We start from the raw sequence: 13,881 nt of genomic DNA on the forward strand, positions 1-13,881 counted from the left end.
GATGATGTCATTTGCTGAGAAGGGATGCAGGAGGAGGTGGTCATGGGAGGGTAGTCAGGGGAAGGGGGTGAGCCCTCCAGACTGGGGGCTCTGGTGTGTGGTTGTCCAGCGTTGCTGTGCCTACAACCACCTCTGTGTGCCCTCTGTCCTCCTCTGAGACAGGAGAGCAAGGCAGCGATGGGGGTGCAGGGAGGTGAGGCAGCCCCAGAGCCTCCCCAGAAGCTCCCCCCGCCCCAGGGCCTGCCTGCAGACAGGGGCTCCCTTGGGCAGGGCTGGGGGCAAGGAGCTCCTCTGGTCTGCCTGGGTCATGGGTTCTCTGCTCCTGCTGAGTGATTTTTGCCTGGACAAAGTGGGAGAGAATGTACTTGAAGGCACTCATGCTTGAGAGGAAGGACCCCACCAGTCCAGACATGTGGTGCCCTCAAACCCAGAACCACTCACCCCTGAAACCTAGCAAACCATCTGCTGATCCATCCTGATTTCCAAGCAAATGTTATGGTTCCATTGTTTGTTTTTTTGTGGTTTGTTTTTTGTTTTTTGGGGTTTTTTTTTTGGTCAAGAATACATCGTCTATGTCAGCAGTCATGATCCTTTGTGTGCTGTGAGCGAAGCAAGGCAGAAACCACTGTGCCCATTTTACAGACAAGCGAGGAAAGGGGAGGAAACCAACATTTAGTACCTACTACTTGCCAGGTAATTAATATACATTTTCACGTAATCCACATAACCATCCTACCTAGGTATGAAATAGAGGTTATTGTTCCCATTTTCCAGATGAGGAAACTGAGCTCAGAAATCTTAAGCATTTTGCCCCAGATCACCAGCTTAGCGCTGGCAGAGTTGGCAGCTGAAGCCCTCCTCTCAGCACAGTTGTTTGGTGTGTTTGCGTTTGTCACTGGGACCTCGGCGGGAACACACACACACATGCACACTCACAGCCTCTCCAGACACCTTTTATTGTCTTTGGTGCCCCCTCCGCTTTCGTTCTGGAACCTAGTGGATGTCTTCATGACTGTTCTGACCTCCGCCCCTCAGTGGACACACTCCCTCCCCAGGGTCTGTGTGGTCAGCCCCCTGGGAAGGGCTTTATTTTCCTGAGAAGGGGCAGATGGAGGTCTCAGCCTTCCCACCCACGTAGGAGACGTTCGCTAAATGGCGCAGAGCTATCTCATCCTGGCCGTTCTTGGCTGGGTTGGTTTCTGTCACCATTAAGCATTGATCATGGCATTGTCCTGCCACAGGAAGCGCTGTCCCAACCATCTCAACAGAGACGATTTTCGGCCTCCTTTCTCGTCTCTACCTCCTCTGAGATGCACGTAGAGACAGAGATGGGGCACCAGGGAATGTTTGCTCCTGGGAAGATTCTGGGTTGAAGCTACCTGGGAACAGTGCTCAAAATGAAAGGGAGAAGCTCACTTGCAGGATGCTCTTCAGGGACGGGGCTCCCTGAACACAGCTGTCGTGAGCGTCCTCTCTGGGTGCTGCTGGCTCTTGTGCGCAGCTCACCTTACAGAGCCTGGTAGGGCTGCAGCTGCCCCAGGGCTGTGGTTCCCCATGGATGGTGCTTCCTTCAGCTGGCTCTCGACGTGGACAGTCCCAGCCAAGGTTGGTGTCGCTTCTTCCAAGCTTATCATGATTGGCATTGGTTGTAGATGGCATTCATCCCTTAGCATGGTTTCTCCACAGGAGGTTCCAGCTTCAGATTGTTCTATATAGAGTTGGCATTTGCTGCTGATCCCAGCTGTCCCCACCGATGGGTTCTGGCACTGGGGATCCCACCACAACGGTTCTCAATACACTTGGTTTTGCCATTGACGGATCCTGTTCGGGCTGGCTCGTCGCTGGGGCTCACGGTGGTGTGCCAGTGGAGATGGACCCAGCACCGACAGCTCTTCCTACAGCTGCTCTCCTCAACAGTGGTTCTCAGTAAAGATGGGCTCACCGTTGATGGCTGATGGCCAGTGGAGATCAATAGTTCTCGCTACACACGACCCTGCTGCTGATGGTTGGGGCTACAATTGGAGCTATCCGTGGTTCTGACACAGTCAGTGTATACTTTTTTAAAGGTATTTGTTTTGACAATAACCACTCTTGGTGAAGTCTAGGCTTGCTGGGTCGTCACGTCTATTTTTCAAGAACCCGGTGGCCGGCGAGCCTGCTCATAAAGGCATGCACACCTGGGCGGGCTGCTCCCCATTGGTGACCTGGTTGCCGGCTTTGACCTGGCCCCCGGACTTGTCCTCCTGAAGACTGGTGCTGCTCTTCACCCCACTTTGCACATTGCCGTCCACCGGGATGCTCTGGCAGCTGCTGGCCTGGCTGGCGGGAAGGCTGCTGGCGGAGCTGAGCAGCCCGCTACTCACCTGGTAGTTCAGGGCACTGCTGCCCAGGCTGATGAAGCTCATGCTGGTCAGGCTGCTGGTCCCGCTGCTGATGCCGCTGCCGGGCAGGCTGGTCTCACTTTTCCCCTCCAGGCTGCTTGGTGCCGCGGGCTTGGCTGGCCAACCGGCTCCTGATCTGGCTGGGCGAGTAGATGGCGCACAACTGGCTGGTCGGGGCGCTGCCCGCCTGGGTATGGAGCCTTCTCTGCAACCTCAGCATTGGAGTGCTGCCCACCAGGCTGACCTCACTGTTCTCCTCATCGCCCGCATACCCGCTGCTCACCAGGCTGGTGACACTTTCCCTGCATTTCCCCAGGCTGGACTGTCGCAGGCTCAGCAAGCTGCTGTCACTGTTCCATGGGCTTCCCAGGTTACCTCCCAAAACTTTCAGGGGCTCCTGAGTCGCTCCTGTGTCATGGTGTGGCCCCTCGGGTGGCTGGGGCTCTACACTGGGGGCCGGGAGGCTTGGAGCTTGGCCCCGAACATTCCAGGCAGCAGACTCCCTGTTTCTACCCTGTAGGAAGGTGGGGGGCAACTGATCTGGTTTATCCAGGGGGAGGGGGCCCTGGGAGGCCTATGAATGATAGGTCTGGGGTGTCTGGGGAGAGGACGCTCAATTTATAGGGTGGCCTTTCAAAGGGGAGTGTTCTGATTGGCTGGCCCGGTGATGGGTTTATGAGGCGGGGTGAGGGTGGGAAGGACAATGCTCTCCCCGCACCAGTTACATCAGTGGCTGGGGCTGGAGGTGGGCAGAAAAGGGGCTGAAGGCCAGAGAGTGGCGAGAACCACCTTCCTGGTGACACTTCCTGCAGGGCCTGTGGCCTCTGCTTTGCCATGTCAGGAGACCTGGGTGTGCGTCCCCGCCGAACCCCTTCTGAGCTGTATTTCTTTAGGATGTCATTCCTTCCGAGACACTTGCTCCATGCCGAGACCACTGCGAGGACTGGGGAGAATATGACAGGAGTTTATCTGAAATTCTTTGTCAAATCTCCAAGGGCCTGGCTGGTCTGGCTCCTCTCTCTTAGCCTGGTCCCATGTCACACCCTTCCCTTTCCTCACCTCGAGGCGGGGTCACACGGGCTGTTTACTTATTCTGAGCTCGGACCCGCTGCAGGGCCTTTGCACTGGCTGTCCCCACCACCTGGAATGGTCTTCCCTCAGCCCCTTGGCCTTCAAGTTTCAGCTCCAGTGTCCCTCAGGCAGTGTCCCTGGCCCTTACAAGAAGGTTCCTCTATTATTCTTCTTGTCACTTCCTAATTTATGTGCCTTGTGGCATGAGACACAGTTTACAAGTCTTTTTATGTGTTGGTTGCTTATTGCCCGTCCCCTCTGCGAGAATATCATCTTTGCGAGGCCTGAGATTTTGAACTCTTATTCTCTGCTGTGCCCCCCACGCCCAGCACACTGCCTGTGACATAGCAGACGCTCATGAGGCGTTCGCTGAGCGTGTGAGTGATTTAACTGTTCTAGGGTGTGTATTCCAGCCCCCCAGGGAACTTTTAAAAAACATGCTCAGGTTTTCCAGGGCAGTGGTTCTCTCTCTGGGCTGCACCCCCAGATTTCCCTAGGGTCCCACTTCCAGAGGTTCTGAGCTAATTGATCTGGGTGAGGCTTTGGCATCAGAATTTTAAACCGCTCTCCAGGTGGTTCCACCGTGCAGCCAGCGCTGAGAACCCAGTGCCAGGAGGCGAGGCTGAGCCAGATGCGCTGCTTGTAGAAGGTTCTCTGTGCTACCCTGGCTAAGTAGTATCGTAGATGAGAACACCCACCAGGGCGCTTATTAGTGGACACTGAATAGATTAGCGCTGAGTGATGGAATGAATTAAAACAAAATTCATCAACCGTTAAAGGGTTCAACGTGGGTTTTAAGGACTGGGGAATTCGTTGAAATTGTAGCAGACTTCGCGATGGGCCATATGTACGCTTCCCCACCAGGAAGGAGTCACAGCCTTTGTCAAATTCTTAAGGGTATCCTTGAGCCTCCAAAGATGGAGAAGCATAATGATTCAGCTCAACTCTTGCCTTAGCATTTGGAAGACAGCTGGCCCTGGTGCCTGGCCCGATGGTATGGGTCTGGAGAGGCCTGTCTGGCTCTGTTTGCGATGCAGGGGGTGGGGAGGAGGAAGGCACTCCTTGGAGAGTGCGCCACTCAGCCCCTTGGCAGTTATCAGTGTGTCAGCGCTAATTATCACTGTCATCTGTATTATGAATTCCTTTCCCATTGCTTGGGGCCATCCAGCTTCCCTCTGCTATACACAGAGCCATCTCTTTTGCTGTGGAAATTCTGATCCTTCTGGGATACGAGGGGCTTCTCATAGCTGCCTGGCTCCCTGTCCCTTCCCTACATTCCCTGCTAGGGACCACCAGCGCAGGGACAGACACAGTGGCTTAGCAGTGATCCCAGAGGAGGCAGTGTGGTGGGATCCAACTGTTGTGAGAAGCAGGGACCAGGTCTAGCGTTAGGGGGCTGGCAGGAGAGAGGCAGGGTCAGGCTCCAGGCAGGTGGGCTGGGGCTCAGGACTGGCCCTGCCCCTGCATGAATACAAAGCAGGGCAGGTGCCCCAATGCTGGGGATTCATGGGGAGCTGACTGGGACTCATATTCCCCCCTGTCCCCATCCGGCCTGCCCCGGGCACAGTGCACGTGGGCCAGAGGACTGAGGTGAACACCTGGCGGTTTGTGCAGAGACCAAAGTTTCCCTCTGCTCTTTGTTTCATGTAACACCAGAGTCAGTAGTAGCCCGTGGATGTGGCAAGGGCATGGCAATGGCCGCGGCTTGGCCCAGCACTCTCCTTCTGAAAGTCTCTCTCCGTTGCTCTGGAAGTCTCGGGAAGGCATCTCAGGTGAGCTCTGTATTCTTTGGGCCCAGCCTTCTCATTCCTCCTGCACCTGAAGCCACCTGAGGGTGGTGCCCTGGTCCCTGCCCTGGGTCAGACCAGAGCTGCCCTGCCGGGATGCTGTTTCAGGACCCCTCCCGCACCAGAGGTGCAAGTGCTCCAGGGCCAAACAGAGCAGCACCCTTCTGCACGCAGGGTCCCAGAGCTGCAGTGCGTCTGGGGAGAGGGGGGCGGGGGGTGCTTCTCCACAGGGCCCTTTCTCTTTCTGGGGACCGGGTACCAGCTGCCTCTCTGGTTTCCAGTCTTTTTTGTGGTCTGCCCCACCACAAAAACCCTCCGATGCTCCCCCCCCCCACTCCAGCCCCTTTCTCCAGGTTTCCTTTCCTTCATGACTTTCAGATACTTCACACAGATGACGGGCAGTCACGGGACCTCAGGCTGCGTCCCAGGCAAGGCTCAGACAGGAAACCTGGCTACAGACCCCAGGATCTGTGTGTCCCAGAGACCGGCCCTTCCCCGATGTGACAGACAATGCTCTATGTTCCCCAGACCGTCCCAGTTCTCTCCTAGGCCCATAGGAGAAATCAGGTCTAACCCCCTGCGTCTAGGTGGGGCCATTAGGGCACAGGCAGAAGGGCAGTGTTCTAGGCCTGGGATAGAAACCTCTCCAGTGCTTTGCCTCTCTTCTTCCTGTTCTGCGGGGGCCTTGGAAACCACACGCCGAACACCACAGGCCCCACAGCGGATGGAGCCCAGGTTCTGGAGTGAGTGTGTGCGTGGAGAAGAAGCCCTGCCCTCTACCAAATGCATTTGCACTGTCAGTGAGCAGTAAGCGATTTCCGTGCTCGGTCACCATGGCCGGGGGCTTGTTCAGTACCACGGCAGAGTCCGGCTCACACACACTAATATGCCCTGTGCCCACACCCCGCCAATGCACTTCACCAGGTTGAACTTCGTCTCTGAGGGGGTCTGCAGTAGCTCCCGGGACTACCTTCCCTCACCTTCCCTCCCTGACGTCTACCCTCAGGATCTCAGCATCTCAGTAAGTGCCCTGACGGGGGGGGGGGGGTGAGAAAGAGCATCACGGGCCCAGAAGGTACCGCCCCCTGTCTTAATCCTAATATTTATCCTGAATATTCCAGCAGAAGCCCTGGCTAAGTCGGGCATCAGTTCTCTGAGGATGACACACTGTGATCACTTGGAACTCAGGGAGATGTTTTTCTGGTTTTCATTTGTTCATTCACTCAACAAATGTTGCCTGACCTATTACTGCTTCCCTTCCACCTAATCTTGCTGAGTGCCTGCTCTGCGTCAGGCAGCGGGCGGGGCTCTGACCTCAGCACCGTATAAAAGATGTGAATGGGTGTCTGGCCGCGTGATCATAAATGTGAGCAGGGCACAAGGACAGAGATGGGGGCGTGTGCACGCCTACTTGTGATGTGCATGTCCGTACGTGCAGGTGACCTTTCTTGGCCATTGTCCCTCAGGCAGAGCCAGCTAGCACCTGGGGGAGAGGTCATAGAGGCAGCCATGGGGAGGCTGGGACCTGTGGCTCCAGTGAGCTGGAAGCTGCTGGAGACTTTTCAGCAGCGATGAGCAGACTGGAGTTTGAACAGGTTGCAGTGTGGGGGTCAGTGAGGACGGGCAAGGTGGGGTCAGGAGGGCTCGGGCCACAGAGTGGTAGCAGAGCTGGACAGCAGTGCTGGGATCTGGGGTGTATTTAGAAGGCAGGGCTCAGGGCTCGCCGAGGGACTGGATGTGGGGGTTAGAGGAAGAGTGGGGTCAAGGCCAGCTGTGGGGTCCAGGAACCTCTGAGTCAGGGGTAAGGGGCCTTCTAGAAATGGCACAGCCTCCTTCTGAAGCAGGCAGAGTGGTGGAACCTTCTACTTTTAGATGTTTGTGTGAAAAAACACATAAACGCGTGCACAAGTATATATGCATACATACACATCTCTATGAATATATACGTAAGTACATATGTGTATGAACGCAAATACATTCACAGTATGTGTTTATATATGAATACATGAGAATATGTGTAGAGATGAATATATACATAAGAATATATACCCGTATGCACATATACATACGTAAGTATATCCGCATGAAGACATACACGAGGATGTATAAACACACACGCTTTCTGAAACCACGAAACCCTCTGGCCCTCAGCATCACCCTCTGGGAGCACCTACTCTCCCCCGATGTTCTCCACGCAGAGCACTCTTATGCCAGAGCCTCCCCTGTGATCCTCTGATGGATGCCCTGTTCTCTTTCCAGAAGGCCGCATCATCGGGCCCCATGTGGGCGAGGACCTGCATTTCTTCCCCGTAGAGTGCTGCTGCGTGCTCCCGGGGCAATGAGGTGAGTGCTCCACCAAGAGAGAGTCCAGTGTGGGCAGGGGAGCACGGGGATAGCAGAGGGGAAGGACCGTGTAGGGGGGACACGGTGCTCATCAGGGCCCGCACTGGACGTCAGCGTGCATGTCCTCATTTAACCTCGTTCCATCCTCCATCTGCCCGAAGCCCAGCTCCTGACTCCCTCACTGGAGCTCCCGACGACCTGCTTGTCATGGGGATAGGGAGAGGGATTCCTGGGGGCCCAAAGTGGGGGGCACCTCCTTACTCAGGTACACTTGGCACTTGAACAGGTGGGTGCCAGGGCTGGACCTGGGTCCCTGATGGCAGGACCTTGGACTTTCTACCTTCTCCAGGGAGCCAGACAAAGAGAGCCAGCTTGGCCACGGCCTGGAGGGGTGATCTGTTCAGGAAGAAAGGTAGGTAATCCTTCCTCTGGGGTCGTCGGTCATATGCTTGATCTCCCCCCCAGCTGTTAAAATTATTTAAGGCATACAAAAACACAAAGGGAAGAGTAAGGTGCACACCCGTGCCATCCATGCGCTCATCACTGAACCAAGAAAGAAGACAACACTGACAAACCTCCAAGCCCGTTTGCCCCTCCCCATGGCGTCCCTCCGTGGCAATCCAGAATCTTGTGCTCATCACTGAAGCTGATGCGCGTCTTACTACTTGGGGTATGAAAGGATGAAACCCTAAACCAATGTGGAATTGTTCTGCGTGCTATTCATGCGGCATAAATGGCGTTCTTTGCCTACGCTCCTACAACTTATGTTCGACGTTGCGTGGGCGAGATTCATGTGTGCTGTGTGCGCGCTCAGGTTCGTTTCCACTGCTGTCGAGTACGCTACGGAGGAGCGTCATGACTCATCCATTCTATCTGACGGACATTTAGGGCATTTCCCCCTCCTCCCCCGCAGCAAGTGTGCCTTTACGTGTGTCTCTCACGGGACATTTCCCCTGCGGCTTTGTGGGCAGTCTCCTCCCAAACAGACTATGAAAGCTTCAGCTTGTTTTAATTGCACATAACGAATAGAGCAGACACTTCTCAACCCTTGGGCCTCATCTTCTCTCTGAATGTTTCTATGAGGTTCAGCCTAGGGACAGGCTGAATCACCGGGCTACCTGCGGCCTGCATTATTTGGTCATAAAACATGGTCATTCAGAACGTTCAGCTTCAGCCAAAGATGAGGTCACAGGGTTGCCCCACACAGGCGGGGTGAGGGGTGGGGGGGCGGCAGGAAATGGGAGGAGGCTGGGGCTGCTGAAAGCTCAGGGCTCCTCACCAGCTCCTGTAATCTGTGGCAAAACAATTGTCTTGTGTTCTTCATTGTGGACTCAGTGTGGGGGAGGGGCAGGGAGGACGGAGGAGAGGCTGCCTGAGGATGAGGAAGGACACAAATATTCCCTAAATCAAGCCTAGAACAGGACAGCAAAGTAACCGAGCACTCAGTATCTGAAGCCAGAGGTCTGAGTTCAGATCCCGCACACGTCACTTCTCAGCTGTGTGATCCCAGGCCAGTTCCCTAACATTTCTGTCCCAGTTTGGGTTTCCTCAAAAGCAGCCCTGAGGCATGGACTTGGATCCAGTAGTTCCTTTGAGGGGTGGTCCCAGGAAGCCCTGTGAAGAGATGGGGCAGCAAGACACGGAGGGAAGGAAAGCCCTTACAGGGGGCATTCTAGAGAAGGTGCGAGTCGGCTTGGGCCTCTGCTTCTGGGCCTTTAGGGGCTGTGTGGAGCACATCTCCGGCTCCCTGAGCAAGCTTCTAGGGTGCCTGAGGAAGCCCTGAGGCAGAGGGGGCAGGGGGAAGAGGGTGGCACATGGATGCAGTGCTTGGGTGAGAAACTGTCACTCAGCACCATCCATACCTGAGGCTGTGACCCCAGAGGGTCAAGGATGGAGGCTTGTCTGCTAGCGTTGCCTTGTCTGCAGGCTGATTGTTCCTTAGGTTGTCGCGAGGGTTCCATGAGGCCAGTAAGTGTCAGGAGCCTGCCTTATGCTCCCTCAAAGTTGTGGGAGGACCTGCTTGCACAAACGGAAGCCTGGAGAGGTGAGGTAAAATAGACTCTGGCCACCAACGTACTGACTGGATGGCAGGGCCGTGATTTGGGCCCGAAGGCCTTCTTAGAGAAAGCTGTGTCTCCTGCTCTGGGGGCTTCAGGCTGCAGGGCGTGGAGAGGTCAACACCCCCAGAGCTGGGTGCCAGGCGGCCATTTGCCTTGTCAGCCTCAGGTGGCAGGCACACAAGTACTGACCTGCGTGGGTCTCAGGAGACCACCAGAGGGAGACCAATACCCTTCCCTAGGCAGGGGGTAAGGAAGGGGTCCCCTCTCTGGCTAGTTGAGACCACTGAGCACAGAACCCAGGGCAGTAACCAGTCTGTGGGAATTAATGTCTCCGTTCAACACATGACCGAGGGGGTTTCTGGGATGTGGGACTTTCTTTCTGAAAACTGAACAGTAGTGAGCAACCTGGGTTGAGTTGGTCATCCTAACCTGAGCTGAAGTCACATGTCATCAGTATGACCCCCTGGAAACCCATTTCACATGTCAGGCCCACAATTTTGTGAAGAGATTCCTCCTCAGACATTCTCAGGCACACTCAAGCTTGAGAACCATCTGGTGAGACAACAGGTCGTGGGAAGTCCGTTCTCAGAGGCCCTGGCTTGCCAGCCCTCGGGCTCTAAACAACCCGCAAGTCCCCAGCGGTGTGGCGGCTCCAGGCGAGGGCTCTGTGGCGTGGGCTCTGCGGTCAGACAGACATGGATTCCACCCAGGCCCTGCCTCCTACCGGCTGTGCCAGCTGGTCAAGTTACCCAAACCTCTTCGGCCTGGTTTCCTCTGGCGAGCAAGGGGTCCAATAAATGCTCTCGATAGCCTTGAGGTCAGGGAGGGTGTGTGTGCTGACCCTGCTGCAGCCCCAGGGCCTGGAAGAGGCTCCCGTGTTCCAGAAAGTTTTGCTGAATGAATAAATGGAGAGCCTCCAGAGCAGTGACTGATACTTGGGGAACATTCACTAGGTTTAATTACTCTTCTTATTCTGTTTTGATATAAAACCTCCTTATCATCAACAAGAGGCAAGCTAGACTTGCTCGTTTCAGAGGTGGATTAAATAAGAGAGTAGGGTTATATCTCACCCAGGTGCTGAGTCCTTCAGCCAGAGAGATTTGAATGCGGGTTGGGTGGGATTCTGGTGCTGGGGTGGGGTGTCAGGGTGGAGGAAGCCTTGGAGAACAGCCTGGGCTTAATAAGCCCAGTTACAGATGAGGAAACTGAGTCTCAGTGAGCAGAAGGAGATTTCCGAAGTCCGCATGGCTGGACTCAGCAGAGCTGGGATTCTACCCAGTCTTCTGGCTGCCGGTTCAGTCTACTCTGAGGGGGATCCAGGCATTACAGGTTTGCAGATAGGGACACAGGTTCTCAGAGAAGGGGAGCACTGCCTGAGCCACAAAGCAAGTGGGGGGCAGAGCTTGAGGGAGAGGCCACTTGGTTCGTGGAAGGGTCTGTGTGGACAGTGTGTGGGAGCTGCATGTTCAGGGACGTAGAGAGTGGCAACATAGCAGAGCAGGACCGGGAGGGCTCCAGCAGCCGTCACCCTCAGGCACACTGGACTCTGGTGCCTCAGTTTCCAAGTTTGTAAAGGGAGGCAACACTGCCAACTGCCTCTCTCCCTGGGCTTTTGGAGTGTAGGTGGGGAGCTCCCTGAACTCCTGGAGGAGAAAGCATCATCCAGTCGACAGATGGGCCCTGGCTGCCTGCCCTGTGGCTCCCTGGTGCTTCTCAATTAACCCCCGCCCTGGCTGCTCACAGGCAGAGGGCACCAGCGAGGGCTTGGCTGGCCCTGAGTTAGCACAGCCAGGGCTGTCCTTGGAAAGGGGCCACCACAGAAGGGCCAGCTTCCTTTTCATCAAATTATTCTTCCACGTTCGCAGAGTGGAGGAATTATTGGCAGAAAATGAGGATATAAAACCCCGCTAGAGCTGAGCACCTTTTAGGGGCCCTGAACGCTGAGCACTTGGAAGCCTTCCAGCAGATTGGTTCATTTTTAATGGTCTAGGACTATAGTTCATCTGTTTAATTCAAACGAGGTGACATAATATCTTTCATTTGGACTTATTACCAGCACGATGGTGATTCGGCTCCCAGCATTCTCCGGGCAGGATATTCTGTCATTACTGCACATTTTCTTTATTCGGGCCAAATTGAAAGTCCGCGGGAAGGGCTGCAGCCTTGGAAAGGAGAGATCAACCGAGAATAGGTCACATCGGGTATTAAGGAATGAAAATGAATTCCTTCTTTCCTCCGTTGAATAAGCAGCTGTACTTGTGTCTCTGTGATCCATGAAATAGGCTGTCAGGAAAATAGGAAATGGGCTGTGTTTGAACTTCGCCCGCCGATTCTGCCCCATCGCCTTGGAGACTGGGACCGCAGCAGGGACAGGGGCAGGAGGCGTCCTCACTTTCATGGGGCCCCCGCCCTATGCCAGACGCCTGGCTTCAACAGTCCTGGGAGGGGGAGCCACCTGAGGATCCCCATTTTGCAGATGAGGACAGCAAAGCTCAGAAAGATCCAGAGACTTGCTTAAGGTCACTGAGGCACAGAACCCAGCTTCCGTTTCAGGTACCCCCCATTACGGCTGGGGATTTGGCCTGAAGAACCTCAAACCCTCTCACTCTCCCGTGAGCAGGCTGCTTGATCTCAGGTGTCAGCTTGCCACCTAGTAGAAATACCCACTATCGCTGTCCTGCCGTGAGGGTGACCTGAGGGAATGGACACCATGGGCTTGGCACCAGGCTCCCTGCAGAGTGATTGCTCACAAATGTCTTTGTTGTTACGAACTTTCACTTTTCCTTGCATCCAATGATGGAGCGCAAGAAGGAAGCCTGGAAAGCAAGTGGCTTGCCCTAAGACCTAGTGCACGTGGGTCAGGGGCCTGGGAGCTGTCCTTGGAGTGACCCAAGAGCCCCTGTGCCTTCTGCTACACTGGGTAGTAGAGAGTCTGGGGTTGGGAGGGAGTTTGGCGATGTTTACAATGGAATTACCCCTTCTCTGCTTTATTTCCCTCCATCAGACCCTTCACCAACCCTGTACGTTTGACTTGGTTATTTGGTTCATTGTCTCCCATGCATCCTTGTATTTATGTGAGGGACGGGTTTTGATCAGGTCACCGTTGTATCCCCAGTGCCTAGAACCCAGGCTGGGGATGGGTGAGGCAGGTGAGGCAGGTCTCACAAGTGCAGGCTTAGATCCTCTCTGTGATTAAAATTTGGGTATTTTATTCATTGTAGATATTTTTGCACTCATTTTTATTTTTAATGATATTGCATAAAAACATTGGTTATCCTGATTGCTGAGTTTTTTTTTTATCACTCTTTTCAATTTTGCACTTGAGTTTAGTACCCCACTTGTCTTACCCTAGTCCCGGTTCTGCCCTAGTGCCTGTCACCTACCTATATTCAATAAAGATTTGTAGGATGAATGATGCCCTACTACGTATCAAGACATTTCCCGGGTTCCCAGGGAAGTCTTCTAATGGGTATTCCAGGCTCTTTGGGTCTGAAGGAAGCCAGAGCCCCACACGGAGCTGCTTTTACCTGGCCCCATAATCTGGGGATGGCTGAGCATTTCTGCTAGTGTTGAGCTAAAGAATAGGGGCGTGTCCCTCCCAGGATCTGATTGAGGAACCCATGAGAACTCAGACCTCTATGACTGCCTAATGGGAGAACAGATTGCGAGAAATCCATGGGGCTCTGAAAGCCTACGTGGAATTTCATGCTGTCATTAGAGACCACTGCACTTCTCCCTCTCCTGGATGTGTCTTGCAATTAAAAGCCACATCGGGTTGTAGTGACAATCGTTAGCGTAATGAGACCTGGCTGTGCAGTGCTACTAATCCCCTTCTTCCAGGTTGAGCGCACCTGGGCTGAGCCAGGTCGTGCTCTGCCGTGATACCTGATGCTCCATTTCAATGAAATATCGGCTCTTGCTTCTACCTTTGGCTTTATTTCCCTCCAAAGCTGAGGTTCCATCGAGATGCATTTTTCTAATTAAGGCGGGAGTAAGAAATAACCTCCTATATAATTTAAAATGGTAAAATCATCGATACCTTTTCCAGCCTCAGCTTTAAATCTTAACCACCAATGACTCCCCTATTAACGGGCCTAATTAAATCCATTTTTCAGGACGTCTTTGGCAAATTCCATTTTAGTAAAACTGTAGGAAGTTCAATTTGATTTGTCTCTGCTCCCCAGAGCTCTCCCGTGAAAATGAGGACAGGGTGGATGCTTGTCTCTTGTGTCTCATATT

The 13,881-nt window shown here is 54.1% G+C and overlaps 1 protein-coding gene across 1 annotated transcript; it reads right to left on the reverse strand.

Moving 5' to 3' along the window:
- Positions 1 to 939: 939 nt before the first annotated feature.
- Positions 940 to 3,217, reverse strand: C2H16orf82 (chromosome 2 C16orf82 homolog). The gene is given in 2 exon segments (XM_087865570.1): positions 940 to 2,949; positions 2,951 to 3,217. Coding segments are annotated over 2 exon segments (759 nt in total). The 3' UTR covers positions 940 to 2,457.
- Positions 3,218 to 13,881: the final 10,664 nt, after the last annotated feature.

Source organism: Ursus americanus, chromosome 2, assembly GCF_024610735.1.
Source record: "Ursus americanus isolate L20-20 chromosome 2, mUrsAme1.1.p, whole genome shotgun sequence".
Taxonomy (NCBI): Eukaryota; Metazoa; Chordata; class Mammalia; order Carnivora; family Ursidae; genus Ursus; species Ursus americanus.